The sequence below is a fragment of the Macrotis lagotis genome, chromosome 1 (genome assembly GCF_037893015.1).
Source record: "Macrotis lagotis isolate mMagLag1 chromosome 1, bilby.v1.9.chrom.fasta, whole genome shotgun sequence".
In the NCBI taxonomy this organism is placed as follows: domain Eukaryota; kingdom Metazoa; phylum Chordata; class Mammalia; order Peramelemorphia; family Peramelidae; genus Macrotis; species Macrotis lagotis.
Genome location: NC_133658.1, coordinates 363,198,036 through 363,220,773, shown reverse-complemented (window position 1 = coordinate 363,220,773; position 22,738 = coordinate 363,198,036). Strand labels below are relative to the sequence as shown.

Here is a 22,738-nt window from a genome sequence, read left to right as displayed (position 1 = left end):
GATACTAATTAACTTATCTTCTTTAAAGAAACAGGTGTTTGGCTTTGTGGGTCATGGGCTTATAAGATTTAAGGATGAGTTAGAAAGGGGTAGGGGAGATAAAGCTGATCTAAAAGTCAAGAAGAGGCAGTGGCACACAGGAACCTAGGATGTGGAGTTAGGAAAATGAGTTCAAATCCAGACTGAGACTGTAGCTTGGTGACTCTGGGCAAGTCACTTGACTTCTGCATCAGTTTCCTAACTTGTAAAAGGTGGATAAAACCCATCTTTCAGGGTTGTTGTGAAAAGAAGGTGAGATAAGGTTTGTAAAGCACAGTACAGTGTCTGGTACACAGTAGACAGTAAAAAATGTTAGCTGTCATTCTCAACATTATTCAGGCCTTCTCTCTCACTGTCTGTGGGAGCTTGGGCCAGTGCCCCCAGGCAATTCTCTAAGACAATTCCCTACAGACTGAATCTCAGCTCTAGTGTGTTGATATGAATTTTAAATGAAAACCATCAATACAACAAAATGGCAGTCTTTTATCAGGGTAGAGGAGTGGCAGCTAGTGTTGCCACACTGCTTGGTTATCCCTGGAGCAGTTTATACAGAGTACCTAGGTGGAGAGAATGACTTAACTTGGTGGTAGGTGGGGTTAGGTGTTTTACAGTTTAACCACATGATTATTTTTTTTTTTGCTAAAACAAGCAAAAGTCCATAAAGATAGATTGGGAATCCTTGGAGGAGGGTATTTGTGAGGTCCACAAAATATTCTGAAACTGGAAGGAATCATGTCTGCTCAGCCAAAGACAATTTATAGGCCTAGAAAGGCAGACCACGGCAGCTTCTGTCAGTTTTTAGTTCAACTGTATTTGTCAATAGAAAAAGCAAAAATAAAGAAAAATGTAGACTCTTAGCTAGGAAGACTAGTTAGGTTCAAATTCCATCTAAGAAACAAGATTTATGACTTGGGCAAGGCATTTAAGCAATGTACCTCAGTGTTCCTCATCTGTAAAAAGAATAGGAGTTGGACTCAATGGCTTCTGATGTTATTTTCAGCTCTAAATATATAGTCCTATGATCTTAAAATGAAGTTCCAGAAAGGGAAAAAAAAATTGCCCAGGGGTATCACAGTGAGTGAGCTCCTTGGGGCAGGGACTATTTATTTTGATCTATTATTACCAAGAGCTGCCTCACCTGATTTTCTTGGAATGATTTCTTGGATGTCCTAGAGGGGATTCATGTTTGGTTAGAATGGGATTAATTGGTATTTTTAAGTTCCCTTCTTGTTCCTTTGCGTTATAATCTTCTGTGCTCACCTCCTTTGTATCTGGGCATGCTTGAAGGCAGTAATATTTCTGATGGTTTTTCTTTTCTTCTTTGACTACTATGTAGGATTATTGATCAAGTTCTCCTCAAATGTTCCTTTGAAATTTATTTATCCCCAATGCCAGATTTAGGTTGGAGAGAACCAGCTTCAATTCTGCCTTAGATATTATTAGGTATGTGACCTTGGACAAATTATTTAACCATTCTAAGTTTCAGTTTTCTCATCTGAAATATGGAGGTAATAGTAGTTAGCTTCTTGATTGGAGCTACTATTTGTAAATCACTTTGCAAGCCTTAAAGCACTGATTTGCTTATCTGCACAATGCTTTCAAGGATCCAGGTCTCTCCTGGCATTTGGCCATGAGGGTCTGTACTATTTGGGTGACAATGGGGTCATGATCCCCTAGAATGAATGGTTCAGTTGAATTGGAAGTGTTTCAGAGAGGGAAAAGGTCTGGAAGTGAAAGGAGGGGAAAGTGAAAGGTAATTCTAAAGTTAGGAAAATGAAAGACTGGATGAGTGAAGGTTATCTTGGGAAGTGTGGATTGGGGGCTGGTCAGACCTGAGAGATTGGACTTGGAGTTATTTGCACTGAGGTAAGTGAATATAATTGCCTAGGCACTGGATAATGAGAGAGATAAAGACCAAAGAGAAGTAAGAAAACATGTAATCTCTGAAGCCCCGGGGGAGAAGAATGTGGAGGTAGGAGGGACCAATAATGTCTACAGTTTCAGATATGCTGCTACTGTGGCAGTTTCAGAAGTCATTGAGATTTCCTGTGTGATTGGGTGGGTGGGATGAAGTGTAGATAGACAACTTATTCAAGAATTTTATCAGGGAATGGGAGGAAAGGCTAGATGGTAGCTAGAAGTGGACATAGAATCAAGGAATCCCCCCCCCCCCTTATTTTTTAGGTCTGGGAAGACCAGAGCATTTTATCTTTTTCCCCCATTGAAAATACCTGACAGAGGAGATACTTGGAAAGTCCAGAATGCCAGATCTATTTAATAAACAAACTTGTGTGGAAGGAACCCTGTCTTTATAGTATGGGTAATTTGTAGGAGGGAAGCTATTTATTGAAAGTTTTTGAACAAGAAGGTGACACACATGGTCTAGATGGATTAGAGAGGTGTGGAAGGTCTGAACTAAGGGGCGGGATTCAGAAGTAGAGAAAGGGAATCTGAGAAGGAGTAATGTTATAAATGGCTTGTGAATACTTAGTTCAGAGTGGTTAAGATGGTTTTTTTTATTGACATCTTAATAAATGGCACACCTTTCTCAAGGGGAGAGGGGCACTGAATCCAGAAATACTAGGTGTTATATATGCATTTTGAAAGGCTTTGTTCCTCCCCTTTGTGCCAATCATTGGCTGGAGTCACATGCTAGGTGATACATTCACCCCCATATGTTTCCCCAGCCTTGCTCTCTATACTAATGTGCAAGAAACAACTACTTCCTTAAGCATTAACAAAGGAACATGCAGACCCTAGGTTAACTCAGAACTAGGAGGGGCAGACCTGACAATCTCAGGTTTTGATTAGATTGAGCCTAAGTCTTTTGTCTTAACTCACATACCTACCCATTGGCAGAGCCCAGTCTTTGTAATGTAAATTTAGAATCTCTCTTCACATTCTTTTTTTTTCTTTCTTTTTTTTGCAAGGCAATGGGGTTAAGTGGCTTGCCCAAGGCCACACGGCTAGGTAATTATTAAGTTTCTGAGGCTGGATTTGAACCCAGGTAGTACTGACTCCAGGGCTGGTGTTCTATCCAATGTGCCACCTAGCCACCCCCCCCCCCCACATTCTCGTGGAACTCAAACACTCCCATATTCCTCACAAAATAATAACTTCTTGTTTGTTGTTTGATGTTTGTGATTTTTGGCCTTCATTCTTGAAGACCATGACATCTGGGGAAGTGATATGATGACAAGCACATGAATTGGATTTGAGTGGGGGAGGGAGTCTGTGCTAAATCACCAGCCTCACTTCCTCCTTCAGAGCCATCTGGATCCAGTGGCCAGATGTGAATCTGAAGGACTGGATGCAAGTTAATTAGGGTTAAATGACTTGCCCCAAGTCACACAGCTAGTATCAAGAATCTGAAGTCACATTCGAACTCCTGTCCTCAATTCAAAAATTTCTGAGATCCAATTTTAAAGGGTACGTATTCCTCCCTGTCATGTCGTTGATATGGGCGTTATTATCCTCATCTCAAGGATGAGGATCCCAGGACCCTTGAATATCTTGCCCAGAGTCAGTTAGTAGGAGGAAAAGGCAGAATTTGAATCCAGGTCTTCTGGTCCCAGGTCCAGGTTGCTTTTCATCCTTTGGTGAACTTCAGTTGTCCTGGACAACTTGGGAGGGATCACGTCGAACCCAGGCATTGCTAAATGCCTACATGTGGGGAACAGAGACGCATGTACCGGCCCTAGCCGTGAGGGGGGACAGCAGAAACACCCGGGCCCGGAGCACACGCAGCGTAAATGCCGGCGGAGCCCGGCTGTGCGGGCTCCGGGGACTCTGCGGTCCAGCTTCGCGGGGCGGCGGGCGTGAAGCCTGAGCATGGACTGGGGCGCCCGGGGCAGCCTCAGCCGGGCCGGAGTGCAAGGGCCGGCCCGGGGGCTGTGCCGGAGAGCGGGGGCGGCCTGCGGCGGCCCGGGGCCGGAGTCGGGCCCGGAGTGGGGCCGGAGTGGGCCCGGAGTGGGCCCGGAGTGGGGCCGGAGTCGGGCCGGAGTGGGGCCGGAGTCGGGCCCGGAGTGGGCCCGGAGTCGGGCCCGGAGTGGGCCCGGAGTCGGGCCCGGAGTGGGCCCGGAGTGGGCCCGGAGTGGGCCCGGAGTGGGCCCGGAGTGGGCCCGGAGTGGGCCCGGAGTGGCCCGGAGTGGGCCCGGAGTGGGGCCGGAGTGGGGCCGGAGTGGGCCCGGAGTGGGCCCGGAGTGGGCCCGGAGTGGCCCGGAGTGGGGCCGGAGTGGGCCCGGAGTGGGCCCGGAGTCGGGCCCGCGGGGCCGGCCGGCCGCGCCGCTAGGTGGCCTCGGCGGGGGGAGGGGCGGGGGAGGAGCCGGGGAGGGCGGGGCCGGCCGGGGGCGGGGCCTGGGCGCGGGCTCAGCCATGAAGCCGAGGCCGCCAGCCCAGGCCCGGGGCCGGCGCTGAGCCAGGGCTGCTGCGGGGCCGCGGGCCCCGGGCCGGGCGAGCGCCTCCCCGCGCGGCGGGCGCCCCGGCCGCTCACCATGCCGGCCAAGCAGCAGCGCTTCCAGGAGCCCGAGGTCGGCTGCTGCGGGAAATACTTCCTATTCGGTTTCAACATTGTTTTCTGGGTGAGTGGGGTGGGGGTGCGGCCCGGGGGGGGGGCTGAGGGGGAGAGACGACCCGACTGCACCCCGGTCTGGGCCTTCTTGGGGGGCCAGGGAGGTTGCCCCCCAACCACCCTCCCCCATTCATTTGCTGGGCTTCCCGGGGAGAGTCTTCCTCCCTTCCTTCCCTGGGAAAAGGGGGAGGGGAAGAGCTATACCCCACCCCCTTCTTTCCCAGGGGTTCTTGGGGAGCTGCCCTGCCCCCACCCACTTGGCTTTCCTTACTGGGGAAGGAAGACTGAAGGGGTCTGGGAGGGGTCGCCTGTACTCTTGGCCAGCTACTCGTGGGCTAGACTTGCTACTCCTCAGGCCTAGAGGAACCCCTCCTTGAGTAAGGGGTGGGGTGGGGGGCAGCCCCCCCTGAAATAGACTGCTTGAGGGCTTCTCCTGCAGGGGCCCATTTAAAGACCCAGCCTGCTGGCTGCTTGAGGCCTGGGGGGAAAAAGGATTGTGTGTGTGGGAAGGAATTTAAAGATTTACCCCCCCCCCCCCCCAATTTTCTTTCTAGGAGTAGAGTGTCTTCTCCCTTGTAGGGCTTAAGTGGGATGGAGAACTTGGCTCTCCCAGGCAACCAAAACAGGGTGGGTGAAGAGGCAGAGGTGCAGAAGCCCACCTCTACCCTCAACTCTACCCCCACTTCCACGTTTTGGGGTAAGGTGTGGCCCCTGTGCCGAGCTGGGCCTGTTCTCTAGGCCAGTTGCTAGCCCTGGCCTGTTTTGGTATACCAATATTTTTCCTACCCTTACTCTATCATTGTAATTTATCCAGTTCCCCTCACTTAGTCTTGCTTTTCCTTTAGTCTGAACCAAGACCCTCCTTATGGGAGGGACCTCTTCAACTCTGATGATTAATGGTCAGAGAGTGGGCACAAAGGGTCTTGTCCAGTTCTTTCAACTGGCAGAGAGCCTTGGTGTCAGCTTAGGATCTTTGATTTTAAGTCTGGGAGGGACTTCCTGTCCAACTCCACTTTACAAAGGGGGAGGGGGAACAGGCTAGAGGGGACCTCAAGGCCATATAGACAACTGACTTGTTAAGTAATTATGACTAAATTTGAATACTGGACCCTTTACTTAGAAGGTTGTCTATAGGTACTCTAATAACCTCAGAGAGAACCCAAGCAGAAAACTGACCCCTCTACTCCTGGGTAGCCTATGGACTGAGAAGCCTGAGGCTCCCTCATTTGGTCCCCTAGTTTCTGCCAAGTCATCTGTGACTCCTGTTTCCTTACCCCTCAAAGTCAGGCACTCTCCAGGTTCTCTCATCTCTCCCTCTTTCTCCATATCTTTATCACCTTTCCATGGGACATTTGTATTGACTTTTTAGTTAGACTTAGCACCCTCAGACTGTTCTATTCATTTGATAGCTTTCATTTGTGTTGCTAGTTGAAATCATCCTTTTGTGAACTAGCTGTTCTGCCCTTTAATGACTCCAATGCACTATGCAAATATGTATAGTTTATAGTAATCATATTAGCTAATTTCCATAGCACTCTAAAAAGTTTTTACACATTCCTGGAAACTATGAGAAAGCTGTATGCCAGTATTTTTTTTTCACCTCCATTTCTACAAATTTTAGAGAGACAGTGAAGGGTAGGAAAGAGCTCTTGTTGGCCTTAAAGATGAGGAGAGATCAAGGTTTAAATCCCATATCTGATACTAAATAGTTTTGTGTGGCCTTGGACAGGTCACTTAACTTCTCTGAGACTGTTGAGGATATCTAAAATAGGGCTAGTATTCTTGTTAATCACAAGATTGCTTTGAGAAAGTGCTTTGCAAATTATAAAGTGTTTTATAAAAGTTAATTTTCATTATTATTATCATTTTCATTTTTCTTCTTATCCCCACTTGCCTTGTTTTTAATCTTTTTATAGAACATAAATATCATTGATGGTTAGAGATGAAACTGAAACTCTGAAAGAAGTTTCCACCAGTTAGTGTTAAAATAGGGACACAAACAAAGAGCTAATTAATGGAGAGAGGCTCCTTTTCTATCTCCCTCTTAGATCCTCTTGCTCTAGACCCTTGAAGGCCCAGGTAGCAGGAGAGCAGAGGTTTCTGGTAGTCCCTGGAGACAATGCCCTGTTCTTTCAATATATATTCCTCAAGTTGGAGTCAAAGAGTGCCTGGGGCAGGCAGGACCATCGTTGGGATAGATGGGGATAGTAGAGTATGGAGCCTTGGCTGCCCACATCTGCAGACCTGCCTGATTCTAACAGATATACTCTGAATTCCTTCTTCTTACTTTTACAGCTTTTGGGGGCTGTGCTGCTGATCATAGGCCTGTGGGCCTGGGGGGAGAAGGTAAGGATGAGGTGGGGGAGAGGGGAGAACAAGGGAGGGAAGAAAGGGAAAGGGGTGTTTGGTCCAAGCCCTGAGCGATTAGGTGCCTGGGCAAAGCTTGTATAATTTTTTGGAGTAGAGGTGGACCTGCTTCTGTGATTTTCAACCCTCCTCCCTCATGCCATCCTGTGTTCAGGGTGTCCTTTCCAACATCTCCTCACTTACCCACCTGAGTGGCCTGGATCCCGTCTGGTTCTTCGTGGTGGTTGGAGGTATCATGTCTGTGCTGGGCTTTGCAGGCTGCATTGGGGCTCTTCGGGAGAACACCTTTTTACTCAAGTTTGTAAGTCTGAGGGATTATTCCCTCTGCTCTGGGGGTGGGAGGTGCAGTATCATTTATTTATTTGTTTGTTTGTTTGTTTGTTTACTTATTTATTTATTTTTGGCAAGGCAAATGGGGTTAAGTGGCTTGCCCAAGGCCACACAGCTAGGTAATTATTAAGTATCTGAGACCGGATTTGAACCCAGGTACTCCTGACTCCAAGGCCAGTGCTTTATCCCCTAGCTGCTCTGCAGTATCATTTATTAAAGAATTGTACACCTCTGTTGGAGGTGGGATCACCTATTGAAGTGGGAGGACCAGTGATCCATGCTGGACTCAGGGAGCTCAGCCAAGATGCTTGGAACAATTATAGAAATAACTTTAAAGAAAGAATATAATTAGAAATAAATATAAAAGGAAACTTTCCCTTGCCAGATCAGGCAGTCCTTAGATTTCCTAAGTCATTTCTCACTACAGTTGTTTGGCCCATTCTTGGCCTATAATCCTTTTTCTCTGCCCTGCAAACCCTAATCCTGGAGAAGAGATAGTATGATGTGTGATAGTAGAAAAAGATTGACCTTGAAGTTAGAGATCCCTTATAGATATTTTCTGTGATCCTTTGATTCTTTCTAGCAAATAAAGTTACTTCTAGCCTCAGTCCTTCCTCCAACCCTCAATTTGAGATTCACTTCTCTGGAACCACTGGTTCAGAATTACTGGTGCTAAGGTTCACTCCCAACCCAAGAGGAAGCTTTCCAAAGACATAGCAGACAGGTTTGGGACAGCCAGGATAAAGATATGGGAAATGGAGTCCTGTGTTGAAGAAACAGTAAGGATATCAATTTGACTGGGCCATTGGGAGGATAAATGGAATGGAAAAAAAAATATTTATTAACATACTACAAGGGAAATACCAGTTTAATTACTCAGTATAGAAATGTAAAATCCAGACAATTTTTGCTCTCAAGAAGCACATTCTAATTGTGGGAGGAGGGGAGGCTAGGTGGTGAAGTGGATGGAGCACTGGCCCTGGAGTCAGGAGTACCTGGTTCAAATCCGACCTCAGACACTTAATAATTACCTTAGCTGTGTGGCCTTGGGCAAGCCACTTAACTCCATTTGCCTTACAAAAACCTAAAAAAAAAAATCAGCTAATTGTGGGAGGAGTGGAGATCATGTGTAATCAGTGGCAGATAGAAAGACCAAGTAGTTCTTAGACAGGGCAAGTAACAGGGCAAATGGCAAAGCCCAGAGGATTTGTGAAATAATAGAAGGTGCCTTACCAAGAGGAGGGTGTGTCAGCGCTGAACTGAGCAGGTATAGGACAGGTGCTTAGATTTGATCCTAAAGCTAATAGAGAGTCTTTAGAGTTCATTGAATAGGAAGGTGGTGACATGGTTAGACCTGTGTTTTAGGAAAATCACTTTGTCAGCTGTGTGGATACAAGGCTTTCATCACCTTAAAAATAGAAGACAACATCCCTTGCTGTGAAAGGAGCCAAAGACCTGGCTTATTCACCACTGAATGCCCTATTGCTGCTGCAGAAAAGAATCCCATCACCTTCTACCTTTCTATGCCTATTTGCTATTAATATCTGATCTCTAGCTATGGGTCTGAGGTGGTTCTACAGACAGGAGACAATATATGGAAATTAAGAAAAGAACAGGGGAGTAAAATTTGAATCTCAAGCAGATTCCCTCTCCCCACTCTTTCTTCAACCTTTTGGTGGACCTTAGAGCAGGAATCACCTGTTTCAGGGATGGGAGCTATAGAAAATCATTGGTTCTTAGAGCTATAAAGGCCTTTAGAGGTCATCTTAATTTTACAAATTGATAAAACAGTCCTAGAGATTAAAAATGATCTACATCAAGCTACTGGCAGATCCAAGACTAGAACCCAGGTTTCCTAACTTCTAGTCTAGCTCTCTTTTCACTACTCTAACTTGCCTTTGCCCTTGTCCTTTATCCCCGAGATCTGGATGGGTGCAGGGCTTGGGGGTAGGATTCAAGGTGGAGTTGACATCTGTTCATTCTGTGTCTGTCCCCTCTGTCCTTCCCCTTCCTTCCAGTTCTCAGTGTTCCTTGGCCTTATCTTCTTTCTGGAGCTGGCCACAGGAATCCTGGCCTTCGTCTTCAAGGACTGGATTAGAGACCAGCTTAATATCTTCATCAACAACAATGTCAAGGCCTATCGGGATGATATCGACCTGCAAAACCTCATTGACTTTGCTCAGGAATATGTGAGTCATCATAGATTCAACCTTGGTCTTAGTTGCCCTTGACTTCTCTCCATTGTGGGTGGTAGATTTAGGAGAGTGAGGGAGGACGGTTCACAAGAAGAATCTAGCAGTTTTATCTCCCATATAAGGTTGTGATCCCAGGCAATAATTTGGTTTAGGTAACAGATTTTTAGGTTGAAGAGAGGAAAGAACTTCACAAATTTTTAAAGTACTATAGAAATGTGAGTTTTGGGTTATTACTTTGTATTTGAAGGCAATGATAAAGTTACTCCCACCTACCCCCCCCATCCTTTTCTTCTTTTTGAAAATTGGGAAATTTACCCATCTCCAGGCCAATAGCACATCATCTGTTGCTCAAAGTCTCCCCCACCCCCCCTTCTGGAAAAGCCTCAGAATGTGACATATCCCTAAAGGTTCAGCAATCCTTTTTTTTTTTTTCCTTCTGTGACTTCTATCCTCCAACTTTCTGACACAGTTTAGGAATTATTTCTACCTCATTCTTTTTATTTGTTGTTCACTAAAAACACTTATTTCATGCTTTCCAGGAATCTTTCATATTGACAAGCCAGAAGTTGTCTTTTGAAGAAAATATTTTGCTGATTGCTTTCCAATATAATTAACTTCTTCTGTAAGCCTGTACATGTTGTTTTGTTCATTTAGAAACATTATTTTGAGAAGGGGGTCCATAAGTTTCAGCAGATTGCCAAAGGGGGTCCAGGACACACAAAAAAGATATAGTGAAACATTCCTTCTACCCTTTTTACTTTCTTCAGTAGAGAAACTAACCTAAATTTTGCATTCATGTAGTTCCTTCTTTGCCTCTGGAAGAATCACACACATTGTACAGTCTTTAGGTCACTGGAGTACTTTGCTTACCCTCTGTATTTGCTGATACTGGGCTCTCTGTGGCTCTTAGCCACTAACTCTTACTCTACAGCTGTCCTGGGGCTCTTGAGCTAGGTGGGCATAGGACCAAACTTTTCTGTCATTCTGTTTAGCTGGGTCTGATTCACATTTTGGTGCTCCTGCCTTAAAACTAACACAGTAGCTCCCCTCAGCCATTGTTTGTGAGAGGGTTTGGGAGGAAATCCGATCTCTAACCACTATTGATCTTATTTTTTGCTCTTGTCTCCTTGTTGTAAATCAGACATAAAAGATAGCCTGATTTTTTTTTCTTCTGATACCTCCTACTACCTCCAGGTCCTTCACTCCTTAGTCTTTGCTTTTATGAAGGCCAGAAAGGATTCCAAATCTTTCTCTGCTTGGAAGGCCTCCTGTTAGTACTTCCAATAGAGCAGTGAATCTTTACATTTATATACACACATACACACACATACATACTCAAAAGTGATTCTTTTCTAGATAGATGATTGAAGAATGTGAGTAAAGTTCTCAAAAGAAAGATTTCAAATGATTAATAATCATATAAAATAATGTTATGTCACCAATAAAAAGAAAAATCAACATCAGCTCTAAAGTTTTATCTTATACCCAGAAAACTGGCAAAGATGAAAAAAGATGGCGATAAGTCAAGGTTAAAAAGGTTATGAGAGGGCGGCTAGGTGGTGTAGTGGATAAAGCACCAGCCTTGGAGTCAGGTGTACCTAGGTTCAAATCTGGTCTCAGACACTTAATAATTACCTAGCTGTGTGGCCTTGGGCAAGCCACTTAACCCCATTTGCCTTGCAAAAACCTAAAAAAAAAAAGGTTATGAGAAGATAGACACACCAGTACATTATTAGTGGAGCTGTGAATTTTTACAACTACTTTGTTTTTTTCCCCCAGATACATGTAAAAACAATTTTTAACATTCATTCTTAAAACTCGAGTTACTCCCTGCCCCACCCCCTCCTTGGGAAGGAATTTGATATAAGGTTTATACATGTGTAGTCATGCAGTACACATTTCTATATTAATCATGTTGCGAAAGAAAACATAGACCCAGGAAAAAACCCTCAAGAAAAACAGAGAGTAAAAAAATTATGCTTCAATTTGTATTCGGAAACCATCAGTTCTTTCTCTGGGGATGAATAGCATTTTTAATCATAAGTCCTTCAGGAATTGTCTTGGATCATTGTATTGCTGAGAAAAGCCAAGTCATTCACGGCTGATCATCTTACAATACTGCTGTGACTTTGTACATAGTGCATTTCACTTTGCATCAGCTCATGTAAGTCTTTACAAATTTCTCAGAGAGCATCCTGCTTAGGATTTCTAATAGTGCAATTTGTTCTGCCACCCCCCCCCCCCCACCAATTGATGAAAAGAGCTGCTAGCAATATTTTTGTATATATAAGTCCCTTTTCTTTTATTTCCTTAGCTCGTTTTGGATACAGACCTAGTGGCACTATTAGGTCAAAGGGTATACCTGGTTTTATAGGCCCTAGGATAAAATTCTAAATTGCAGACCATTGGTTCTTAACCTGGGGTCCTGTGAACTTTATTAAAAATAGGATTTATAGGGGTGGCTAGGTGGCGCAGTGGATAGAGCACTGGCCCTGGAGTCAGGAGTACCTGAGTTCAAATCCGGCCTCAGACACTTAATAATTACATAGCTGTGTGGCCTTGGGCAAGCCACTTAACCCCGTTTGCCTTGCAAAAACTAAAAATAAAAAAAAAATAGGATTTATAGAAATCCTATGTATTTTATAGATTTACAAGCATTTTTCTGTGGAGGGTTCTCAGGATATCAAAAAGGTTAAGAGGATTCTGCCTTTGATCTCAGGCCTCTTTTTTTTTTTTTTTTTTTTTTTTTTTTTTTTTAGGTTTTTGCAAGGCAAGTGGGGTTAAGTGGCTTGCCCAAGGCCACACAGCTAGGTAATTATTAAGTGTCTGAGACCAGATTTGAACCCAGGTACTCCTGATTCCAGGGCCTGCCCTTTATCCACTGTGACACCTAGCTGCCCTCTCAGGCCTCTCTTGATCCATAATTAGCTCCTTTTCAGAATTGGTGACCCTCACCTTCAATTCATGGACTCATTCTTTCTATGTTTTTCAAACTAAGCTGATACTTGGACTTCAGCCTTCAGTCTTGAGCCTCCTAACCTTCCTGTTGACCACTGTCTCTTGGTTTTTAGTTCTAGGACCTACTTCTCTCCTTTGCTTCTTCCTCACATGGCTAAACTTTTGAGGACTGAGAATGTTTTCCTAGCATTTATTTACAACATATTGAAGTATTAACTGCCAAGGCAATCTCTGGCCATCTAATCCTTTCATTTTACAGACAGGGGGAGGAAGTCACCCAAGGTCACATGACTGATCATTAAATGACTGAGCTGGGATATGATCCCCAGACAAATTAGAGGAAGGTCATTTGAAGGGTATATTTGAAGATCCCAGCCTGGGTTGGAGGGGTAGGAAAACCTGAACAAATTTTTCTGAGTATTTATTATCCCAGTTTTACTAATAGAGAAACCAAAGGGCCTGGGGGTGATGACTCCCAAAAGTCAAACAATTCCTAGGATTTTAGAGAAAAGATGTCAGAGGTTCCCAAGACTTGCATTGTTTTCCCCTCTTCTCCAAACCTGAAGTCCCACCCAATCCTCCTGCTTGGCCATCAAGGAAGATCTCTCTGAACACCCTCATTTTGGTTTTGGAATTTGCCTTTCCTGGGGTCTCTGGGTGGAGCTCATTCAAGTGAAAAAAATATGTACAAATTCATAGGTTTATAAGATTGTACATTTAGAGCTGGAAGGGACCTCAGAGGTCATCTTTGGCCATCTAACCCCTTTATTTTTCAGATAAAGGAATTTCTTCCCTGAGAAAGGAAGAGACTTGCCCAAGGCCACATGAGGTTTTAAATCACTGTCATTTAATGCTGGGTTTAAATGGTCCATCAAATATAGGTTTTTCCTCTGCCAATCAAGAAATGCCTTGATTTTACTTAATTGTCTTCTCATCAAGGAGAGAAAGAAGAAAAAAGATTCAAAAACATCCTCTTTGGGCACACAAGTCACCCCAAAGTTCATCCTAGATACCTCTTTCTTTAGATGGGCCAAATGGATCCTGAGGACTGACTTCTGAAAAGGAGGGAGGCTTTCTAGCTTTTTTTTCCCAATGAGTCCCACATCAATCAATTTTATTAATTTCATACCTACTGTGGGCCAGGCCCTCAAGGAGCTTACATCTAGTTCTAGCCTTAGGCCTATTTTAAAGACTTTTTCTCCCATGCTCTGCTGCTGCCCTGATATGGGCAGTGCTACTTCCTTCCAGGGCAGGGGCAAAGGTCTGGGTAGAGGTTTGACTGAAGATGTGGGCAGAGGCCATGGGATGGATTGCAGCAGGGATGAATCAGGTACCTCATAATGGCAGGGGACAAGAATCCTGGGGAGGAGAAGGATCTTTGCTATAGGGAGGTTTCCCATCCCATTTTCTTATCTGGACTCCTTCCCCTCAGTGGTCTTGCTGTGGAGCCCGAGGGCCCAGCGACTGGAACCTCAACATCTATTTTAACTGCACTGACTGGAACCCCAGCCGTGAGCGGTGTGGAGTGCCCTTCTCCTGCTGTGTCAAGGATCCTGCGGTGAGCAGGGGCTGGGGTAGGGTGGGCAGGGATGATGGTAGGCTTTCCAGCCTTGCGGAATGAGGGAATGAGTGAAGTGGCCTTTCCACTCTGGCCTCCTTCCTCAACTTTGTAAGCTTCAGCTCCCATTTACCCAGAGTATACCTGATTAGCATGCTTTTCTATTCTATTTCTGGTTGGCATTTTCCCTATAGGTGGAGGGTCTAAGAAAGATAAACTGACAATTCCTTTTGACCTTAGTTTGCAAAACACCATGAGATGGGCAAAGATCCTTCCACTCTCCCCCTAAAAACAAATCAAGCCAAAAAAAAAAAAACCCAAATCCAGTTCACTCTGAATTTTACATGCTTCTTTATTCTTTAGTACCTTATAGAAACCTAGAATGGCAGAAATAGAAAGAACCTTAGAACATGTTAAAAACATAATATCAGACCTGGACATGGAAGAGATTTTATTTTATTTTATTTTAGATTTTGCAAGGCAATGGGGTTTAGTGGCTTGCCCAAGGCCACAAGAGAAGGTAATTATTAAGTGTCTGAGGCCGGATTTGAACTCAGGTACTCCTGACTCCAAGGCCAGTGCTCTATCCACTGCGCCACCTAGCTGCCCCCTGGAAGAGATTTTAGAATGTAGAATGTCAGGCCTAGGAAGAACTTTAGAATACAGAATGTCAGAGTTGGGGAGGGACCTTAGAAAATAGAATGGCAAACCTGAGATCTTAGAACATAGAATGTTGGAGCTGGGAAGGGACCTTAGAACATAGAGTTGGGGTGGGAGGTAGGGAAGGGAAACTTCACAACATATCAGAAATGGAGAGGGACTTTAGAAAATAGAATGACAAAGCTTAAGGGACCTTAGAACATAGATAGGGCTGGGAGGGGGACCTTACAACATAGAATCTCAATTTTGGGGTGAGGGAGCATTTTAATAGTTCACATTTCTCTAACACTTTAAGATTTACAGTAGTAAATTGTAAGGTGAGGTGGTTACAGGTACAGGCCTCAAGAGAAAACATGACCTACCCATTCATACAAATAGAAACTGCTGGTGCTAAAAATTGAATGCAGATCCAGTGACTCAGGATGGTGGTCTGTCCATTATACTCAGCATTCTCTCAAACTAATGATGCTCTGATAGTGGAAAATCTAGTGGCCTAGAGACTGTGTGATGACTTTGTGCTTATGGATGGACCTATTGGGCTTTGAGGAGGAGTCCTCTGATGAAAAACCGTCAAGTTTCTGTGTTTTTCCAAGAATAAAATTAAAATTGAGGGTCTGATCCAGGGTGGATTGATCTAGAATCAATAAGACACCTTGGAGATACTTGACCCCTAATCTCAGAATAGGAAGAAATCTTTTGTGACCTCTAGGATCTCTGAGTCTGATCCACTATTTACCACATCCTTGACAAAAGATCTTCCCAGTCTCTCCTTAAAGATCTTCCATGATAAGAGTTTTTCATCTCACCATCCCCCAAGGCAGCTCATTCTACTTTTGGATGACTCTAATAAATAAAAAAGGTTTGCCTCATATGGAACCAAAACAGCTCTGCTACTTGTAATCACTAGAGCTAATTCTGCCTGCTGGGACCAAGCAAAACAAATCTAATTCCTCTTCCCCATGGCAGTCTCTTAGATACTTATGATTATAGTATTTTAGGGTTGGGAGGGGACTTAGAGATTATTTAGCACAAGCTTCTTATTTTACAGATGACACAAATGAATGAAGACAAATTTCAAGCTCTCTCATGTCTTTTTTTGGATACAGATATGTCCAATTTTTCCATCAATCTTCAAGTGTTATAGTTTTTAGGTCTTTCCCCTTGTTTGTCACATCCCTAAGGAGTATCTTCCAGCTTACCAGTGATGTTCCTGAAATAGTGTCCAGTAGTGAACATGTTCTTGAGATGCTATCTAACTACAACTGAGTTCTTGAGGTCTTCTGAGTGCCTCCATGAAATTCTAAAAATTGGTTGAAGAAAACACAAGAGACCAGAAATCAAGATCTGGATTTGTTGCCTAAACATTCCTTAGTCCAATTCTTAAAAAAACAAAACAAAAAAACCCAATATATTTGTCCAGCTTGGCAGCATCCTCCTGGTGAGGTTTGAGATGGGTGGATCACTCAGGTTGGGGAGCTCTGAGTTGAGCAGGGCCAATGAGAGTCTCATATTTACACTACATCTTTCACCAATAGGGTGAGCCCCTGAGGAGTGGAGGCCCAGGGTACAGGATATTCTTGGTCTCCGAAGTGGATCATTTTTAAATCATAAGCATTTAATACTATTTACTCAAAAACAGGCATAGGCCATCTGGTGTTTGGTCCCTCATACATATGACTTCAAAGAACTAAGGAACAGTTAGCCCCATGGAATAAAGGTTTTGCCGCTTAAGGGTGAATTTTGGATATGGTATGCATAGAGATAGTGTTGTAGTAGGAAGGGAAGCTAGGTGAAACAGTGGATAGAGCTCTGGATCTAGGATAAGGAAGACTTGTTCATACCTGACCTCATTCACTTCCTTTGTGACCCTCAGTGAGTCACTCCATCCTGTCTGCCTCAGTTTCCTCAACTGTAAAATGAGCCAGAGTTCTTTAACACCATGGCCTGTGTTTAAAAAGGTTAATGTCTCACTGATGGATCTCCTTGAACAATTTCTACAGTAACAACAATATTGTAAATTTTTGAAAGACTTAGAAACTTTGATCAACAGGACCAACCACTATTCCAATGGACTCATAAAACATGTTATCAGGCAGCTAGGTGGCACAGTAGATAGAGCACCAGCCCTGGAGTCAGGAGTACCCAGGTTCAAATCCGGTCTCAGACACTTAATAATTACCTAGCTGTGTGGCCTTGGGCAAGCCACTTAACCCTATTTGCCTTGCAAAAACCTAAAAAAATAAAAAATAAAAAAAAATAAAACATGTTATCTACCTACAGGTAGAGAACTAATGGATTTGTGTCTTGAGTCAATCTTGAGGTTGAAGCACACCTTTATTCTCACTCTTTCTCCCTTCCCTGGCTAATGTGGGGATTTGTTTTGCTTGATTTAACATGTTTATATTGGTTTTTTCTTGCCTTTTTCAATGGGTGGGGGAGAGGTAAGAGGAAGAAAATTTGGGACTGAAAATTCAGTCTTATTGAATTATGATTTTTAAAAAAGAAAGGTCTCTTTTTGGTAAAGATGACTTACTTAGAAGATGGAGTATTTTGACATAACCGAAGTCTTCACTTATGTTTTCCAGAAATGTGTAGGTTTCTTGAAGTTTCTTGTAAGAGTTCCAGATAACCTAGCAATAGCTTTAAAAAAATAAATTTTATTTGTAGTTTTCATCTTTATATCAATTCTGTGTCCCAGGGTAGTATCCTAGTCTTTTTCCAGAGTCATTCCTTACAATAAAGTTGGAAGAAAGAAAAAAGAGTTCCGCAGAACTAAACAGACTTCTGCAGAGAATTATGGGGAGGTATTTTCTCACATCCAAATATTGTTTTGAGGTCAGCCTTGGTCACTATAATTCCATAGCTCATTTTTGGGTTTTTTTTGTTTGTTTTTTCAAGGCAATGGGGTTAAGTGGTTTGCCCAAGTCACACAACTAGGCAATTATTAAGTGTCTGAGGCCAGATTTGAACTTGGGTACTCCTGACTCCAGGGCCAGCATCCTTTGTGCTGCCTATCCACCCCCACAGTATTCATTTTCAAGTCTACTGTTCTTTCTATTTGTATTCTTTTTTTTTTTTTTAAAGTTTTTGCAAGGCAATGGGGTTAAGTGGCTTGCCCAAGGCCACACAGCTAGGTAATCATTAAAGTGTTTGAGGCCAGATTTGAACTCAGGTACTCCTGACTCCAGGGCTGTTGCTCTATCCACTGTGCCACCTAGATGCCCCTATTTGTGTTCTTTGTGTATATTGTTTTCCTGTGGCTCTTCTTACTTCACTTTGCATCAATTCATAAATAACTTTTCATGCTTCTCTGTAGCCATTGATTGTGTCAGTGACTTCTTATTGTACAGGAATATTTCTTTACATTCATGTACCAGAGTTTGTCTCTGATTACTAGATGACCATTTGCTTTGTTTCTAGTTCTTTGCTACCCCTATATGTACTAATATAAAAACTTTGATGGTTAGTGGCCCTTTTTTGTCACAGATTTCCTTATAGTGGACTTCTTGGATCAAGGCTATGGATATTTTAATTATTTTCATTACATACCTCTAGCTGGTTCTCCAGAATAGTTATATCAATTCACAGCTCTACCAGCAATACATTAGTGTTCTCATTTTTTCTTGATCCCTTTATTATTGCCTGTTCCCATCTTTTTGTTACCTTTGTCAGTTTGGCCCTAGTAACAAATAACTTAGAGATAGCTTTTAGTGGTCAGGGTCTTCATGGACATTGCCATGCTCCAAGTTATGCAATCTGGGCCCTGCTTAAGGTCTCCCTTGACCCCTGTGGTACCTCTTGAGATCATAAGGCATATTTGGCCAACCCAGGTGAGCCTTTCCCTATCACTGAGAGCTAAGTTTAGGTCAACTAGCCATTTCTTTGTGTTGAATCCTGAAAGGAAGATGGACTAGACAAATCCTTGGGTTCCACTTTAGGAATTTGACAGTATTCTAGGAGTGATAGTCTATAGGCTAGATTAGAGCTAGAAGGAATTCTTAGGGATAATCTACTCCAACATTCTTATTTGCCAGGGGAGGAAACAGGCCTAGAAAATAAATGACTTTTCATTCATTAGTGACAGAACCTAGAGCCCTGACTAATGACAGTAGTTTTTACTGGTAAACTGGGGATCATATGAGGTATTGTCTGATAGGCTCTAAAAGGTTGAGAAGCATAACTGAAACTCAGAAATAAGGAAAATGTCAACTCATTGATGACTAGAAACTACTAACTCACTTGTGTATTTGTATCCCCAGCTCCTAAGCAAAGAGCCTGACCCTTCATCGACACTTTAGTAAATCATTGTTTACTGGTTGAAGGACAGAACAACAATCCAGTATCTAATGTCTGTTTTTCCTCAGGAGGATGTTCTCAATACCCAATGTGGCTATGATGTCCGGCTCAAACTGGTAAGGGGGAAGTATGGGAGTAAGAACAAATGGTAGTGGAGCTGGGGAGGGGGATACAATAGGTAGGTAGTGTAAGGGTCCTGTTTTATAATCTCAGGGCTAGAAGGACTTAGAGGTTATTTAGTGCATCCCTACACCACATGGGAGAATTCCTGCATAAAGCATCCCTGACAAGGGAGAGGGATTGTCTATCCCTTAATTGGTTAGAAATTCTCTTTATTTGAATCCACTTTCATGTGAGAGCTTGCAAAACCCTTTTCAGGACTGCTCATCCATCTTTGGTGTCCACCTGATTCATTCAGCTTTGACCTGTGGCTCCACAAAGCTCTAGCATGCTTTGTAGTGGTTGGTCATGCTGGTTTATCTAGGTTGAGGGTAATCTACAGGCCTCCAACTCATTGGTGAGATAAGGGGATATTTATCCCAAGTTTATGGAATAGGTTGATGAGAACTGTTTGTTCCTTTGGCTTTGAAGGCAACTGAAGGGGCTACAGGGAATTTACATTCTACTTGGAGTTGGGGAGGAGGGTGGAAGACCATTTAGACACTGACAAGAGCCTACATTTAAATTAAATGCAAACATGGTCATGGGAGCCAGGCAATAACTCCTGCACCTCTTGTGCCTTGGGGGAAGGTGGGGATGGAGCCCAGCAAAGTAAGCCAGTCTGCCTGGAGCTTAGAATGTTCTGGGGAGGTGCAGGTGGGGTTAGAGGGTCCTGGAGAACAGGACGCTGAGGGTCACCTTTGTTACCTAGCACATTGAGGTCTTGCCCTGGAAGAAACTCTGGTTCCTTTCAATTCTGAATCCTGTGGTCTTATCTCACTTTGAGCTTCACAAAGCTTTTCACTGAGGTAGGGCTAGCAGGAAAAAGAATAATTCGACTTTTGGTAGGCTGGAGTCAGACTGTGAATGGCTTTAAATAACAAAGAAGTTTTTGAGGCAATAGGGAGCCACTTTGAAGCTTCTAGGAACATCACCGAAGCCCTGCTGTGAAAGATGCTTTGAAGCTGCAGGGCTGGGGAAGACTAGGGTGAGACTATGGCCGGAAGACTTTATTTAGTCAGGTACTTGCAAATTGAAGAGCCTGTCTGAGCCTCAGTTTCTTCCTCTGTAAAGTGGGGTTAATGATTCCTACCAGGAGAAGTTTTTTTTTTTTTTTAGGTTTTTTTTTTTTTGCAGGGCAAATGGGGTTAAGTGGCTTGCCCAAGGCCACACAGCTAGGTAATTATTAAGTGTCTGAGACTGAATTTGAACCCAAGTACTCCTGACTCCAGGGCCGGTGCTTTTTCTACTTCTCCACCTAGCCGCCTCCTACCAGGAGAAGTTTTGAGGAAAGTACTTTAAGCACTTTAGGGTGAGTAGGGGAACCATGATGAACATGCTTGGACACATGTTAAATTGCTTGTGTTTGATTCAAAGGAATTGGAACAACAGAGCTTCATCCATACGAAAGGCTGTGTGGGCCAGTTTGAAAAGTGGCTGCAAGACAACCTGGTTGTGGTGGCTGGGGTCTTCGTGGGCATCGCCATGCTCCAGGTACTGCAGTCTGGGGTTCCCTTATCCCTTGTACCTCCTGTAATCCTAAAGGATCTTGGATTGGTTCAGGTCCACCAGCCATTTCCTTCTGTTGGGTCCTGGGGGACAGGCAGAGGTCAAATCTAAAATCCTACCTCAGGTAACTTACAGTATTTTATGAGTACAAGGCCTGTAGGATAGATCAGGACTGGAAGGTACTCTCTAAGTCTAACAATCTTATTTTCCAGATGTAGAAACAAACCTAGAAAAGTTAAGGAACTTCATTAATTAGTGGCAAGACCTGAGATCTATGACTACAAATAGAGCACAATTTCTATTGTGCTTCTGCTTTGAGTTCAGATTCTGTCTCTTTGGCTGATTACCTATTGTGATCTGTTGGGACAAGTCACTTAATGTCCCTAGCCCTCAATTTCCTTCTCTGTAAAGAGGGGTTGTTCTACCAGCTGGCCTCTTGAGTCCTGTGAGTGGCAAGGACTTACCCCAATCACCCCAGTAAACCAGGCAAGTTCTGCATGATCAAGATAGTAAAAGAGGGATAGAGAAAATGCTTCATTAACAGTCTGATAGGGACAGATTTCTGCTTTGGGGAATGGAGATTGAGAGATATTGGGGGGAGACCTGGGTCATGGAAGAGTTCCTAAAGCATGATGTCCCTGAGGTGGATGCTAGAGGACAGGTAGGATCAGTGGGGGAAGGGGAAAGCTGGGATTGTTACAGACAGAGTTAGTGGGTTGGCATCCTAGAGACATTGAGTCATCTGGTTTGGCTGGTGCATCTCCTTTGCGGGGGAATCATGGGACATAAGCCTGGCAAGTCATTTGGAGCCAGATTGTGGAGGGGTTTTGAATGTCATGCTAAGGATTTGCAATTCTATTCTATCCTCATTGTAAGAGCAGCCCCCATTTTTTGGTGATGGAATGGGTCTGAGGAGGGTCAGGTTTGACTCTCAGCTCTCTTCCTTACTAACTCTGTGACATGATCTCATGTAAGGTCATCTACATCACCTATCAAATTTAGAGTGTGGACTTGGAGGATCCCTAAGGTCCCTTTCAGTTCTTCATCCTGTGGTTCTACCTCACTTTTCAGATTCACAGAGCCTCTTCTAAGGGCACTCTGAGGTAGAATAGGATAAAAATTAATATCCCCATTTACAGATGAAGAAACTAACCTGTAGAAAGCTGACTGACTTTAGCTTGTAAAGGACTGAATGGGAGTCAAATAGATTTCCTAATTTTCAAACTAGGGCTCTACTGTGACCATTGAAGGTGGGAGAGACGGGATACCTTGCCCCAGGAGGATGGATTGGAAATAAGCAAAAACCTCAAGGTCATAGTGCTGTTGCAGTAGGGCAGACAGGCATGGACCAGAGTGTGGGGACCATGGGGAGAGAAAATAGGGTTTCCCCAAGCTACCTGTCCTTTGATCCCTTGGCTCTCTTCATTTTCCAGATCTTTGGCATTTGTTTGGCCCAGAATCTTGTGAGTGACATCAATGCGGTGAAAGCCAATTGGTGAGGGCGGAGAGGGTGACTCTGAGCCAACAGCATCCAGTCCTCAGAGGGTGGGCAAGCCCTGGCTGGCACCACAATCAGCTGAGCGGATGAACTCCAGGGGTGACTTTAGCAGGCCCACCTTGAGGAGCCCCCACTCAGCACCAGGCTCAATGGCCCTGGCACCCCTGAGTTATTGCAGTTGGGTGGGGCTGCAGGGAGGGTATTTATATTTAGGTTACAGAGAACTGTACAGAGTGGGGGTGGGTATGTGTCCATACTGGGGCAATGTGAGGGGCGCAGCTGCCTATTCCCTCCCCTGTGAAGTCCTGTGATGATGTCAAGGACTTCTGGGGTGGCTGGTTGTCATGGAAACAGTTCCATGTAATGAGGGGTAGGGGGGGAGAATAAAAGGTTCTAAATCGAGTACTGGTTCCTGAGAGTCCTGATAACAGGGACAGTATCATTCTCTGATGCTACCCAGACCGCAGTCTCTGGGGTGAGGGGAGGAGGGCGTGTGCTGGGGAATGCTGGGGTGGGGAGGGGTTCTGCTGTTGCCCTCCACCAACCCCGTGGAGACTAATAAACTGTCCTCACCCTCACTGGCTTGCTGTGTGCCTTCT

General features: G+C 44.1%; 1 protein-coding gene across 1 annotated transcript; it reads left to right on the top strand.

Annotated features, from left to right (window-relative positions):
- Positions 1-4,426: 4,426 nt before the first annotated feature.
- On the top strand, positions 4,427-22,527 carry TSPAN17 (tetraspanin 17). Its single transcript, XM_074212326.1, has 8 exons — positions 4,427-4,619; positions 6,905-6,955; positions 7,131-7,277; positions 9,325-9,495; positions 13,892-14,017; positions 19,042-19,089; positions 20,510-20,626; positions 22,075-22,527. Exons 1-8 carry the CDS (start codon positions 4,533-4,535, stop codon positions 22,138-22,140), a joined length of 813 nt encoding a protein of 270 aa, XP_074068427.1. The 5' UTR covers positions 4,427-4,532; the 3' UTR covers positions 22,141-22,527.
- Positions 22,528-22,738: the final 211 nt, after the last annotated feature.